General features: G+C 46.7%; 1 protein-coding gene and 1 long non-coding RNA gene across 2 annotated transcripts; one reads left to right on the top strand and one right to left on the bottom strand.

The window, feature by feature from the left end:
- Positions 1-2,644: 2,644 nt before the first annotated feature.
- On the bottom strand, positions 2,645-4,475 carry LOC138243125 (uncharacterized). Its single transcript, XR_011191988.1, has 3 exons — positions 4,338-4,475; positions 3,467-3,528; positions 2,645-3,188 (listed from the first exon to the last, which is right to left on the bottom strand). It is a non-coding gene; the product is annotated as an uncharacterized lncRNA (long non-coding RNA).
- A 3,611-nt stretch (positions 4,476-8,086) lies between these two features.
- Positions 8,087-12,625, top strand: LOC138242637 (uncharacterized). The gene is made up of 5 exons (XM_069198187.1): positions 8,087-8,136; positions 9,535-9,974; positions 10,312-10,584; positions 10,877-11,161; positions 11,484-12,625. Exons 1-5 carry the CDS (start codon positions 8,087-8,089, stop codon positions 11,813-11,815), a joined length of 1,380 nt encoding a protein of 459 aa, XP_069054288.1. The 3' UTR covers positions 11,816-12,625.
- The last annotated feature ends 602 nt before the right edge of the window (positions 12,626-13,227 follow it).

Genomic DNA, 13,227 nt, shown 5'->3' with positions numbered 1-13,227 from the left:
AGCCAGTTCAGAGAGGGGGGTGATTAGGAGGCCATGATGGGTAAAGACCAGGGGGGGTATTAGGCCAGGGCACTGGGGTAACACCCCTACTCTTCTCCAGAGACACCCCGGGATTGTTAATGTGCACAGAGAATCAGGACCTCGGTTTGACGTCTCATCCGAAGGACAGCGCCTGTTTACAGTCCAGTGTCCCCCGTCACTATACTGGGGCATCAGGACCCACACAGACCGCAGGGTGAGAGCGCCCCCTGCTGGCCCCACTAACACCTCTCCCAGCAGCAGCCTCGGCTCTCCCAGGAGTCTCCCCTCCAGGTACTGGCCAGGCTCCCCCTGCTGGGCTCCAGTGGGGCTGCCAGTGGGGAGCTGCAGGGTGATGTGGCCGCTGGCCAACTGGTTGATTCATCAGTCGGGGCCCCCCGCACGCTGAAAGGAGGTGAATCTCGTGAGCTCTTGTTCGCACGCAGAGAGGCTGCACGACGCTTCTGAGTTCAGGCGCTCCAGACAGCTTGGAAATTCTCCTTCCGTTCTCGGTTTCTTCAGTGCGGTGAAGCGGCGCTACCACGTCCGGCCAGCAGGGGGAGGCAGTGACCACCGGCTCTGGGCCTGAATCTCGTCAGGCCGACCCGGTCCGGATGAACCGCTGTGTGTGTGTGTGGTGTTAGTCCTAACAGGCAGGTGAACAACGTAGATGTTTACTGAAAAGATTTATTCTTATATTTAGGTATACTATACTAAATGGGTATCGGCAAAGGTGATCCAAATAATTCTGCAGCTCCTCTCCACCTCACAAGGGTCATTCTGGAGAAGAATCTTTAAAACTGGGGCCTAGGAGTCGTTTCTTTACACAGTGAAATACTACGTGCAGTTATGGTCCCCCCGTTATAAAGAAAATGTTGCACAGATCTATATTTTTCATCTCCCCTTTTTATCCATACATCTAATGCATATCATTCTGCGTAGAAAAGATATCGCTGCTCTGGCATCAGCCCAGGCAAGAACAACCAGATGCTTCCCTTAAGCTCCAGAAAACACACTGACGGGCTGAAGAAACTGAATCTCTGGTAGAATGAATAGAGAAACATGAGCCAGAGGAGACAAGGGAAATCAGTTGATGTTATTTGTGTGTGTGTGTGTCCCAGTGTGTGAGATATTGCTGTTTGATCTGTTCTGTGATGTGCTTGAGTCTGAGTTGTGGTGCTCTAGCAGTGTTGTCCTGAAGCTGGTTGTGTGTTGTGTATTGTGCTGTGTTGTGGTTGAGTCTGAGTTGTGGTGCTCTAGCAGTGCTGTCCTGAGGCTGGTTGTGTGTTGTGTATTGTGCTGTGATGTGGTTGAGTCTGAGTTCTGGTGCTCTAGCAGTGCTGTCCTGAGGCTGGTTGTGTGTTGTGTATTGTGCTGTGATGTGGTTGAGTCTGAGTTGTGGTGCTCTAGCAGTGTTGTCCTGAGGCTGGTTGTGTGTTGTGTATTGTGCTGTGATGTGGTTGACTCTGAGTTGTGGTGCTCTAGCAGTGCTGTCCTGAAGCTGGTTAGTGTCGGTGTGGCTCAGGTCAGTGAGCCTCAGGACCAGCTGGCTCAGGGGGCTCTGTTTTGGGCTCAGCTCTTGGCTCAGCAGGGCTTTGTGGTGATAGGAGTTGGTCGCTGTTTTGTAGGTGTAGCCAATACTTTAATACTCTCTTCTGTGTGTGCCCTATAGCTGCCTCTCATTTGTGACCTGTCTTGTGTCCTCTGTCCAGGAAGGCACCACTTGTCTAACAGGTGCAGCTCTCCTGCACAGAATCAAAAGTGTCCGATATCTGAGAAACAGTCTGAGGGTCTTGGAAACAGATACAGAGGCCTGTGTGGTATCAATTTTTACACACTTGTCTATCTCATCCTCACATGTTTTTTTTTGGGGGGGGGCTTTTCTGACGATGATGATCCAGTGTCTCCAGTGACACACAACCAGCCTCAGGACAGCACTGCTAGAGCACCACAACTCAGACTCAACCACAACACAGCACAATACACTACACACAACCAGCCTCAGGACAACACTGCTAGAGCACCACAACTCAGACTCAAGCACATCACAGAACAGATCAAACAGCAATGATTCATTTCAGGGAGGCTGAAGAGTAAACCAGCACACAGCCCAGCAGAGACACAGCAACAGAAACAAGACAGGAAACTGTCAGTGCGAACCTGTTGTCAAGTTCTCCACCTTCCCCCCCGGCCCCCTGTCCTCCCGAGCCCAGTGTGACTATCACAGGCCTGAGAGAGTAAATACTGTATAGAGAGCAGTTGAGCTCATGGAAACATCTGCGGTCGTCGTGCTGAACACCGCTCTGAAGCTCTGGTCCGGAGCCGAGCTCAGCCTGCGGTCGGGTTGCACACAGGCTGCACAGAGCCCTTGATCTGCTCACAGTTCAGGGCTCGTTAGCAGTGATGAACACGAGCATCAGACACAAAGAACAAATGCTGTTTGGTTCTTTTGTTGACTGCCTATGAAACACTTGTACCAGCTTTTGTCTTCTGTGTGGTGTAAGTCTTTTTTTCATGACACCTCTATATGCAAACCTGTTCAGTAGCAGGGAACTCTGGTAATTGTCACTTATCAACCGACCAGATGGATAGATGAGCAGCTTTTACATGTATCTTGCATTATCTCTTTATTATCTATGTAGATTCAAAGGACTTTACAAGGTAGCTGCCAAGCAGAAGTATCCTGATGTGAAATCCATAGATACTTCAGCTCATAAGTAATTCTTACAGAGAAATATGTTCTTAGAAATTGCTGGATCACTCCTTCCAGTTTTCAGCAAACAAATTTGACTAGATTTCATTTTAGAGGAAGTTGTCTGGATGGTCCCTACTCATTAAATCAGCTGAACAAAAGAACTGGAGATAAAGGAAATTAAGATAAAAGAGAAAAATGTACTTCAACTAGTTCTTGACCAGTAGTCTTGATAAAATACTTTTTTATGGGTTGTTATGCATTTATCAGTTTTGATTCCCAGTACTCAACCTGATTATGTTTTTCAGCTCAGCTAAGCGCTCTGTGAGTGTACTTCTGTACTTTACTGTCACACACGTCACCCATGCTTGATCTCAGCATATGTCGTGGGCTGTGTGTTGTAGCCACCTCTCTTCTTGTGCTTCGTGTTTTGTCTGCTGATCTCTATAGTAGCGTACTGCAGTCCTGCCTCCTCCTCCTGCAAACACATAGACAGTGAGGTGAGGACGAGCCTGAACATGCACACACACACACATACACACACACACACACTCTGCTAATTTCATCTGTGACCCTCCTGACACACTCTGATAAGATTGTTAATCTTTTATCAGTGTCAACATAAAAAAATACTCTTAACAGCCCACAAAAAATAAACCACTCTCTGCCCTAATCATCGTCACAAACACCATCATCACTATTATTAGATGGATGTGAGACACAGTGTCCTGTCTGAAATAAAAATCGGATCGGTACCTGACTGTCCTGTCTCTTGCTGTGTCCTCCAGTCTGGGGGCGACTCACAGAGATTCTACTGCCTGGTTTCAAAGAGGAAACACAGTTATACTCCACTGTGACCCCAAAATATTTTCCACTTCCTAGCATCACTGTAAAAGATGGTTTTGTTCATCTGTCAGATCAGGGTGAAGAATATGTAACTCTCTGGATCTGAGTATATAAAGACAATATACAGCACTTTCAGTAGTTTGATGCAGTAGGCAAACATTGCTTTTAAAAATGACTTTTCAGCGTCGATTGAAAATAAATAAGTGTGACGGAGAAATTTAAATCTTCCTCACCTGTCTTTTTAAAAGACACAAGCAGATCAAATTAAAAACCCCTTGGAGTTGATCTTAAATATTTAATTCTGACGTTTTCTACTTTTTCCACAATAAGTGTTTCTTGGGATTGGGACAAACTGGAATACTGAGAAAGTTTCTCTGGACTGAAAAAGCTACTAGGACTGGCTATAAAGGTCAATGCAAACAGACATAGATAATTCACATCAGGTTTTCATTTAGTTTATTTAGATTTTAGCATCAGAAGCAAAACATTCCAGTTTAACGCGTGAAACTTAAAATTAAACCGATACACTTGAGACACTGAAAAACAAAAGTTCTATCTTCCAGTTAATTTCACAGCCACACAAGACAAGCTAGTCTAGTAGAATTATACACTATAATAGTTAAAACATTTTTGAAACAATAACACAATGAAAGATTTGGAGTATTTCCATCTGCCTTTCACGCATTTAAGTGTCTGTTGATGTTTTCCTAACTAACAGCGGCTTTTGTGCAAATTGTATTTCACTTTTCATAATAAAACACAGCTGTGTGGACAGTCCTACCTCTTCTAAGGGAAACGCAGGAGAAAACGCAGACAGAGGACACGATGGCACAGACCACACTCACAGAGGGCAGAAGAGTCCAGCATGTCAGGCAGGGACAGGGACTGACCACTGTCCGGTCAGGTTCCTCCAAGGAGGAGTTTTCTAAAGGACACAGAGCAGGTGAGAGGCTAATTCACAACATCTTCACTGCCGCTGGAGAGCCTTTCTGAAGTAACAGCTCAGACGTGAAGAATCACTTACTGGGACAGACCACTGTCTGGTCAGGTTCTTCCAAGGAGGAGTTTTCTACAAGACAAAGAGCAGGTGAGAGGCTAATTCACAACATCTTCACTGCTGCTGGACAGGCTTTCTGAAGTAACAGCTCAGACAATGTTCATTTTCTGTGATATAGGAAATGAGTTTCTCAAAAAGGAAATGCAAACGATCGTATTGCTTGGAACAGAAACATTTGGCAAATTTTTACCTGTGTCCGCAGTTAATTATATAGGGAAACGATGAGGCACCGAGAGACACGGGGAGGCAGGGTCGTGTACAAACATGGCAACACCGGAACCGGTACCGAACAAGACTGCAGTGTTGAACAGTGAAGGAGTGGGACCCCAGAGTGTCTGTGCTGTGTAGGGGAGCGGGTGCACAGACTGGAACTGCTCGCGTGTTAGTGTGTGTGAGGGGTTATCGGGGTGTCGGGCGGCGGCTGGGGCTCACTGGGGAAGACGAGCTCCGTCCCACTTCCGAAGCTCAGCCGCCCGCCGACTCTCTCGGCGCAGTAGTACAGCGCCCGGTCGGACTCCGTCAGGTTGGCGAGCGTCAGGCTGACGGAGAGGGTCGAGGGTTCGAGGACGAGGGAGAGGCGAGACCGGTACCCCTCTTCCACCTCCTTGATGATCTGGGAGCCGCTGATCTGGGCGACGGCGGCGATGAGCGGCACCTCCAGGGGCCGCTGTATCATCCACAGCGTCTCGGTCCGGTGGCTGATGCCACAGGGCAGGGTGACCGTGTCTCCGGCTCGGACCCGCAGCTCCACGAGCGCGGCCGGTTCGGCCCCGAGCCCCGCGTCATGCAGACATCTGAGACAGGAAACTCGCGTCAGTCCTTTCAGAATCTCGGAACGAATTGGCCTTGATCGGCTACAACCAGCCTTTGCCCTTCTATGTTTTTTTAAATCTGTTGTCTTCTGCAAGACACAGATAATAAAACTGTAATCACACTGGCGAGACCACTTCGTAAGGAAGACGCGCTAATGTCGCTCATTTCAATCGCTTTCTGCTGGCGGGTGCAACACCGTTCATTCGGAAAAACCCCACAGAAGAAGAGACAGAAATGATTGATTTCAACCTCAAGTTTTCAAAAATAATAAAGATCATCGTGAGCAACAGGCACAGGCGGCATCAATCAAACTAAAAACTATCATGTAAAAAGACACTACATACTGCAAACTGAGGCTATTGGACCTACAGTATGTTATTAACTTGCGTAATTGATATAAATATATCAGCAATCGATCTGATATTCGGAGAACGCGCTTAACTGAGAAGTGCCCCAGTTCTAAATAATTGTATTTATCAATAAGCATGATCAGTACGAAGTCCGCCGAGCGTTTAGTTTTTATCGAAGTCAAAGAATTCCCACATATTGGCGATTCAGCCGGTAACACCAGCATGTCACTCACAGAGGAAGAGGGGCAGGGTGCGCGCTGCGTCCATGTCATCCTCTGCGCTGCTGTTGTAAAGAAGACCTGCTAGTTCTCAGCCTATTTTGTACTTTACCCGGATTCTCATTGGTCGGAGGCCCAACTATTACACGTCTAACAACGAATTAACTATTGCAGTTCCTCTGATAGTCGACCTACAGTACACTGACGAAGGTGTCACTGTCGTCGTGATCTTGACATAGAGAAGGGCGTTTTCTGTGTAGATCGCAATTATGAGGAGTCCATACAGACTGTTTACCGGTATATGAAGCAGTAATTATACACAATAACATAAGAAAGTTTATAAATGAGAGGAGGTCATTCGGGCCATCTGGTCGTTAATTGATCCCAGGAGCTCACCCAGCTGTGTCTGGAGAGAAGCCAGGGTATCGGCTTCAACCACAGGGCTGGGCAGCTTGTTCCCCACCCCCACCACCCTCTGTGTACAGAAGTACCTCACGTTCTCTGTTTTAAATGCGCTTCTGTTCCACCTATTTCCTCTGGGTTGACTTTGTCATTAATGCCTTTGAAACTTATCAGGTCACCTAATAGTCTTCTCTGTTCAGGACTAAAGACTCAGTTCCCTCAGCCTGTCAGTGTGGGACATCCCTTAAGACTGAAGAGACTCAGTTCCTCTGGCCTGTCAGTGTGGGACACTCTCTTCAGACTGAAGAGACTCAGTTCCTCCGGCCTGTCAGTGTGGGACACTCTCTTCAGACTGAAGACTCAGTTCCTCCGGCCTTTCAGTGTGGGACACTTCCTTCAGACTAAAGAGACTCAGTTCCTCCAGCCTGTCAGTGTGGGACACTCCCTTCAGACTAAAGAGACTCAGTTCCTCCAGCCTGTCAGTGTAGGACACTCCCTTCAGACTGAAATAAATAGAAGACAAACACAATGGTCTAGAATTATTTGGGATGGTTTTGTCGCTCCTTATGTAAATGGGTAATACTTTAGCAATTCTCTACGTACTGCTCCTGTCTTAACTGTTTAAACTAGTAAAGTTTGTGAACGGTTTATCTTTCCATCTGGACAATTGCTTAAACCGATCAATTTACACATTTTAGGACGTACAGTGGTTGTTAATAGAGAAGTTAATGATTGTTCTATGTTAAACACTTCCCTCTAGTGGGCGTTTGTGTGTAATGCATCAAGACGGCCTTAAGCGAATAATAACGTCTTGTTATCATGTACAACTCTTCTGCTAAACGATGCATTTTAACGACTGAGAATATGATTTTGAGCTTTTATCACTTATCCACCTACTAATAAAATATACCTACTAATTAATGCACAATTGTTTTTATGCAAAGTTACATAAAGACGTGGTCTGATGAAACATCCACAGACCTGTGCGAGTGTCACATGGTCTATAAGCATATTCACTGCAAACTGTGCACTGAGAAGATCTACAGTTCAGCTGACGAGCGAGTTCATGCTCGTTCACATCCAAGATACAGGAAAGACTCCAGTCTGGTGAGAACTGGCAACAGCCCTACACTAGCACCACATGTTTTCTAAGACAACGAGCTTATCATTTGTTCATCAAGCTTCTGAATATAATGAGACTTCTGGTGCTCTTTCCATGCTGCAGCACTACCACGAGCCAGTGTGATCTCGGATCTAAAACTCTGATTGCAAATCCTGATCTCAAAACGTGACAATGGAAGGATTTCCCCTGCCGATGTTAAATTATTCCTCAGCTGGGCCAACGCCAACACATTGCCTACAAAGAGACGATTTGTGCTCCAGAGCGGCCCCTGACTGTGTGCTTGAGGTTTTCCCTCCTTCTTAAAGCTGAAAAATCAGACTGTCCAGTCATTGTACTGCGGTGAGAGCATCGTCATTATGGTAAATCCGTAGTGCTGGGTGGGGAGCCCACAACACAGAGCGGGTTTGAGGCTGCTTGACCCCAGCCACACCCCTCACACAAGAGTTTTTCAGTGGTAGAAATGTTGTCCTCTGGCAAAAATAAGCTTCTTCCAACCGGTGTCCGGCAAAGATAAACACCTTGCATTGAGGGGGGCAGGGAAGCTTCGAGAATATTGTACTGCGTAACATGGACATAACATCCGCTGAAGGGTTTTTCAGGGATTTCAGGAAGAGAAGGTCTGTTAGCCACCATTTTTTGTACGAAATCAAACCCCCAGGTTGAGCTCGACAGTGGTCGAGTTGTGAAGGAGATGGACATACTGTATGTCGTCTAACTACATAACAGAACGTCTTTCTGTTACCTGCCTCAGAAGACAAGAGAAAAAACCTTTCGTCAAACTCGTTTTCAAATTACTTTTAGTTTCGGTTGTGGGATCTAATTATATGCCTAAATAGTAGCAGAAACCGTTTTGTATTGAACATTTAAGATACTTCATATATTGTTTCTGTTTCTGGACATTGACAGTCAAATGTCTTCATTTTTTTTCCTTTTTTTCGGGCGATCGGATCTTGTGCATAAGAGACGTTCTTGAATTTTCACGAAGGATGTTTTTTCGGAGGAATTAAAGGTAAAATGTTTCTTTTGTATAAATCTCTTGAACTGGATAAACAATGTCCAGTTTTTATTACGAACAGTGTCTTTTAACAAACATTGTTTTCCGTTTCCGAAGTGATGTTATGTCGCCTTTCACTCTACGCTCTGGTGTTTTCCCTCATCTTGTGAAGCGGTTTTGCTATTTCTGCTCGATCGTATTAACTCAGTGTGGAGGATGTGCTGGAAAGAAAAAGTAACATGAAACTGAAAGCTTCAGCCAGCTCATCCGTCAGTTGCTGCTCCAGTACTGAGAGAAATTTTGTTTTTCTATTTCAGCCTCTGTTTCAATATTGCTTTAAATCTCTCACATCAACATCCCTTTCCATCTGTGCCTGCGAATTGCTGCGCTCCTTGTAGCTGGATCCTGGTGTCTTTCCATCATTTTCTGCTGTTTTTTATGAGATCTGATTTAACTCTCACTCCTGTCATTATCACAGATCCCTCATAATGAAGGTCCTGAGGAGTGTCCTGACTCTGGTTTGCTTTCCAGGTAAGGATCGGACTTGACTTTCAAGGTGAATGTTTTTTCATTTATTAAGCTCTTAAGTGAGTTGTTAAACCACCTGGGGCATTGTTTTCTATTGTAGCTTTCCTTCCCTGACTCATATTCATATTGCAGGTCCCTCGTCATTCCTGGTCGTTGTCCTGACTGTGGTTTCTTGTGAAGTTAAGACATCAGAGTGCTCATTCACTTATCGAGCAGTTAGTCACATCCAGAGAGCTGTGTCTCACAGCATCTGTGCCTGCAATTCACTGTACTCCTTGTAAATATATCTGGTGTTTCATCAGTTAACAGAATGCTTTATCGCTTAATTGGTTTATTAAACCTTGTAGGATACCGTTGTTCATTGTAGCTTTTATTTAAGTCTCTCACTCGTTTCCTTATTGCAGGTCCCTCATCATGACGGTCCTGGGTGTTGTCCTGATGTGTTTTGCTCTCAAGATAAGAGATCAGAGTTGTCGTTCGCTCGCCTGTGAAGAAATGCTGTCCACAAGCAGGTACAGTCACCTCCAGAGAGCTGTGTCTCGCTGTTGTGTGTTTTAAGGGAGCTGAAGTGTCTCTCTGTCTCTGTCCTCTGTCTCCCAGTGTGCTCTGCTCTCCTCCCTGTGTCTGGGCTGTATGGGGACACTGTCGCTCTGCCCTGTGATGGGAGCTTCTACAGACATATTCCCGAGGAGAGAAAGATTATCCAGTGGGAGACAGCTGACCGCCGTGTGCTGGAGTTCAACAGAGGACATATACACACTTACCCAGGGTTCGAGAACAGAGCTGAGCTGTCCAGAGAGAGGATCAAAGATGGAGATTTCTCTCTGATCCTTCATAACGTGACGTTCTCAGATCAAGATATCTACGAGTGTCGATTTGTGGATGACAACAGCGACAGGAAATTTCTGGGAGATGTGAAGCTCACAGTTCTAGGTAATCTCCTTTCTCTCTCTTGTGATCCGAGCAGTTTGAGGGAAGCGGGTGTTTACAGTGTAGTGATTCCTGACTCGTGTCGACTAACCTGACCTACAGCTGTTTTCTCTCTCAGTTCTCCAGGGTGCACCAGCATCTTCTGTTTATCATTTTTCTTCCTTCTCCTTCATCCCAAACCCCAGATCAGGACCCCTGGTGAATTTTAGCCAGGGCTCAACTCAGACGATGTTGGGGTATATGACTGAATACACTCTTCAGACCAGACAGGGAATTCTTGGATATGACCATGTGACTTGCCCGGTGTTGCTGACCGCTCACTTGTCACGTCTTCCTGTAGGACACGAGGACAACATCGGTCTCTCCTGTGGAGACCCCCTCAGTGTCCCTCTGCGCACACAGCAGGCTGTAGAGCTGTGGTTCAGGCCTGAGGGAGGAGAGTCTCGCAGGCTGTGCTCTGTGCTCGACAGCACTGTGACCCCAGACTCCAGCAGGCTGAAGGTTCAAGACCAGGTGCTGAAGATCTCCAGTGTGAGAGCTGAAGACGGGGGCACTTACACAGTGCAGGACTCCCAGGGGACCCCCATCAGCACTGTCCACGTCACTGTGGGAGGTGAGAGTGGGGCTCCAGTGTGACTCTTTCACCAGTGTCAGTCCCTGATGTGTGGGGTCAATAGGAGGTATTGGATTAGGTATTGATTACCTGACATTGAAGGATTTTTCATTACGGTACTTGAATATATTTGAACTTAAAACTCTAAACAAGTGCTGCTGTTCTGAAACTATCTTCAATCTCAAGACTTAAATGTGATCAATACTGTCTCCTCTGAGTGAGTGCAGTCTTTACAGCTGATGAATTGCTGTCTGCATCATTCTTTCACTCTGCTCCTTTCCTTGAATTTCAGCTCGATCAGAAGTCCTCACCCTGCAGTCTGGAGACAGTCTGACTCTCCCTCTCCACACTGCTGCTCCAGTGGAGGTGCTGTTTGATCCTGCAGGATCTGCCCAGTCTCCCAGAGTCTTACTGAACAGCACAGGGCTCCCTGGCCCCGGGTACGAGCAGAGAGTGTGGGTGCAGGACGGCTCTCTGACACTGCGCTCCCTCACACCAGCTGATCAGGGGAGCTACACAGTGAGGGACCTTCAGGGAAACACCATCAGCACTGCGATCATCACTGTCACTGTGGGAGGTGAGTCTTCATTACAGGACAAACTGAGTTAAACTGATCTCCACCTGAACTTACCTGCTTATGAAGAAACAATACTTGAGCTGTTTCAGTGCTGATTTTCTCCTGTGGTTTGAAGCCGATCACACAGGTCCAGTGTGTCAGCTGGTGGTTCAGAGACGGCAGTTTTCCAGCTCCTCTCCTGGTGTTTCTCGGGCTCTGAGCTGGGATGTGAAACTGGGCAGCAAGAACACTCTCACACAGCGGCTGCTGGATAGTTTTTCTTTTCCTTCTTGCTGTTGTGGGTTTGCTCTCTGTGTGACTGTCTCTGTTCTTGTGTTTTCAGAGATGAGGAGGGTGTCATGGCCTGTAAGTGTTGCAGTCATCACTGCGATAGTGGCTGTGCTGATGGGTGCTGTTGTGTGTCAGAAACGGTGGACGATGAGAGAGGAGAGAAACATGAGTTGGTGGAAGATGAAAAAGAAGCTAAGCAAGATTGTTAATAACAGAGAAGGAAATGTCACCCTCAAGGAATCTGAAAGGCTCTGTGGTGCTGTGTCCCTGGAAGATGATGGAAAAGGAGGAGCTGTTGTCCCAGTGGTGAATCCCCAATCTGCTCCAGTTCCCAGTGGATCCAGTTCTCCCAGTGTTACTGCAGGAATCTCTTCTGGCACTTAGTGTGAAAGACCCAGAGCAGAGGACACACTCAGGGTATCCATCTGAGCTGCCTCCTGCAGGTGAAGAAGAATCGACAGTCCAGGAGCTCAGTGGAGCTCAGTGGAGGGTCGACCCCAGCTGACCCTGAAGACCAGTCGAGTCTGGAAGAGGCTCTGCTGTCTGATAGTGACAGAGAGAGACACCGCCAAGCCCAGGACGTCACAGTGGGGAGATCACTCCTCTTGTCAAGGTGAAGGGACTCCCAGCTCTCCTGCTGTACTGGGGATACAGACTGATCAGAGAGAGACCCCCTGGACCCACAGAGCTCTTCCCCACCTCCACCAGCCTGATCTTCAGCCCTGACACTCTGCCTCCCCCTAGTGGCAGCTCCTGGGTACTGACTGGGACCTTCCCTCTGCTGGTTCCACTGGGCCCAGCCCTGCTGACAGAGCCCCTCAGCACTGGATCTGTAAAGATGCATCTAGACAAAAACCTGCCCTCAGGACACCTTCATGTGCTGCTGCCAAACTTGAAAGTTACACTGCAGTAGGGGCAGGACTTAGGGCTGCACTGAGTAGTTTCTAATTTAACTTTGTAATCCACATGTTTTAAAAAATGAAACTTATAAAAATCACTCGTTTGCTTTAATTTTATTTTAAAGACATTTGAAATTAAAATAGTATTTACACTAATATATATTTCTTGTATATTTATATTGTTTATTTGTTCATTTTAATCTTATGTAAATATATGATTTTTATATAAAAATTACATATACAATTGTATTGTTTTTACTAATGCTCTGAGATCAGTATTTTAGCAATTTATAATAAATAAAGCTACTTTTTTATATCCAGGTGTGTGTACGTCTCTGTTTGCTCTGATTGGCTCCTAGTAGCCATGAAGTCCTCTGGGAAGGTCCTGTCCCAGTTTCTGAATGTTCAGGTACAGTCCAGCTGTCGGCTCAGAGTGACCTCAGGCTCCAGGGAGAAGGGCAGGTCAGGCTGTCAGGGGGAGATCACGCTGAGTAAATACCCTGCTGGTAGTGACTCTCCAGCCCAGGACCAGTCTGGGTTCCTGCCAGCTCAGGCTGGGAAGTGGAGACGCTGGTCAGATCTTCACATCATCTACACTTGGACCTGTCTCGGCTCCTACTGGGCGAAGACACTGACTCCAGGCCTCTGATCCTTCGCCTCTCTCAGTGATCATTACAGTCAGTGTTCGAGTAAAGAAGTCCTGTTAAGCGATTGTTTTGTTGACTTAACATCTACACTCCCTTCTGTCTCGGCTCTTACTGTGTGTAAAGATGCTGATCTGTAGCCTCGCAGATGTGGTCTTTAAAATGTCCTGAGAGATCCTGCCGTTTTGTTTTTATTTCTACATACTCTCCGAGTAGTGATCGCCCAGGTGGGGCTGCACATTGGGGGGGGAGT

Source organism: Lepisosteus oculatus, chromosome 14 (genome assembly GCF_040954835.1).
Source record: "Lepisosteus oculatus isolate fLepOcu1 chromosome 14, fLepOcu1.hap2, whole genome shotgun sequence".
NCBI lineage: Eukaryota > Metazoa > Chordata > Actinopteri > Semionotiformes > Lepisosteidae > Lepisosteus > Lepisosteus oculatus.
Note: the sequence above shows the minus strand (reverse complement) of the source record. Positions and strands in the feature narration are given on the sequence as shown.

Bases quoted from the DNA above. Each gene is read 5' to 3' on its own strand.
- LOC138242637 (XM_069198187.1), top strand. From the start codon at position 8,087: ATGGACATAACATCCGCTGAAGGGTTTTTCAGGGATTTCAGGAAGAGA. The intron at 8,137-9,534 runs GTCTGTTAGCCA...TCGCCTGTGAAG, and splicing joins AGGGATTTCAGGAAGAGAAG to AAATGCTGTCCACAAGCAGG. The intron at 10,585-10,876 runs GTGAGAGTGGGG...CTTGAATTTCAG, and splicing joins TGTCCACGTCACTGTGGGAG to CTCGATCAGAAGTCCTCACC.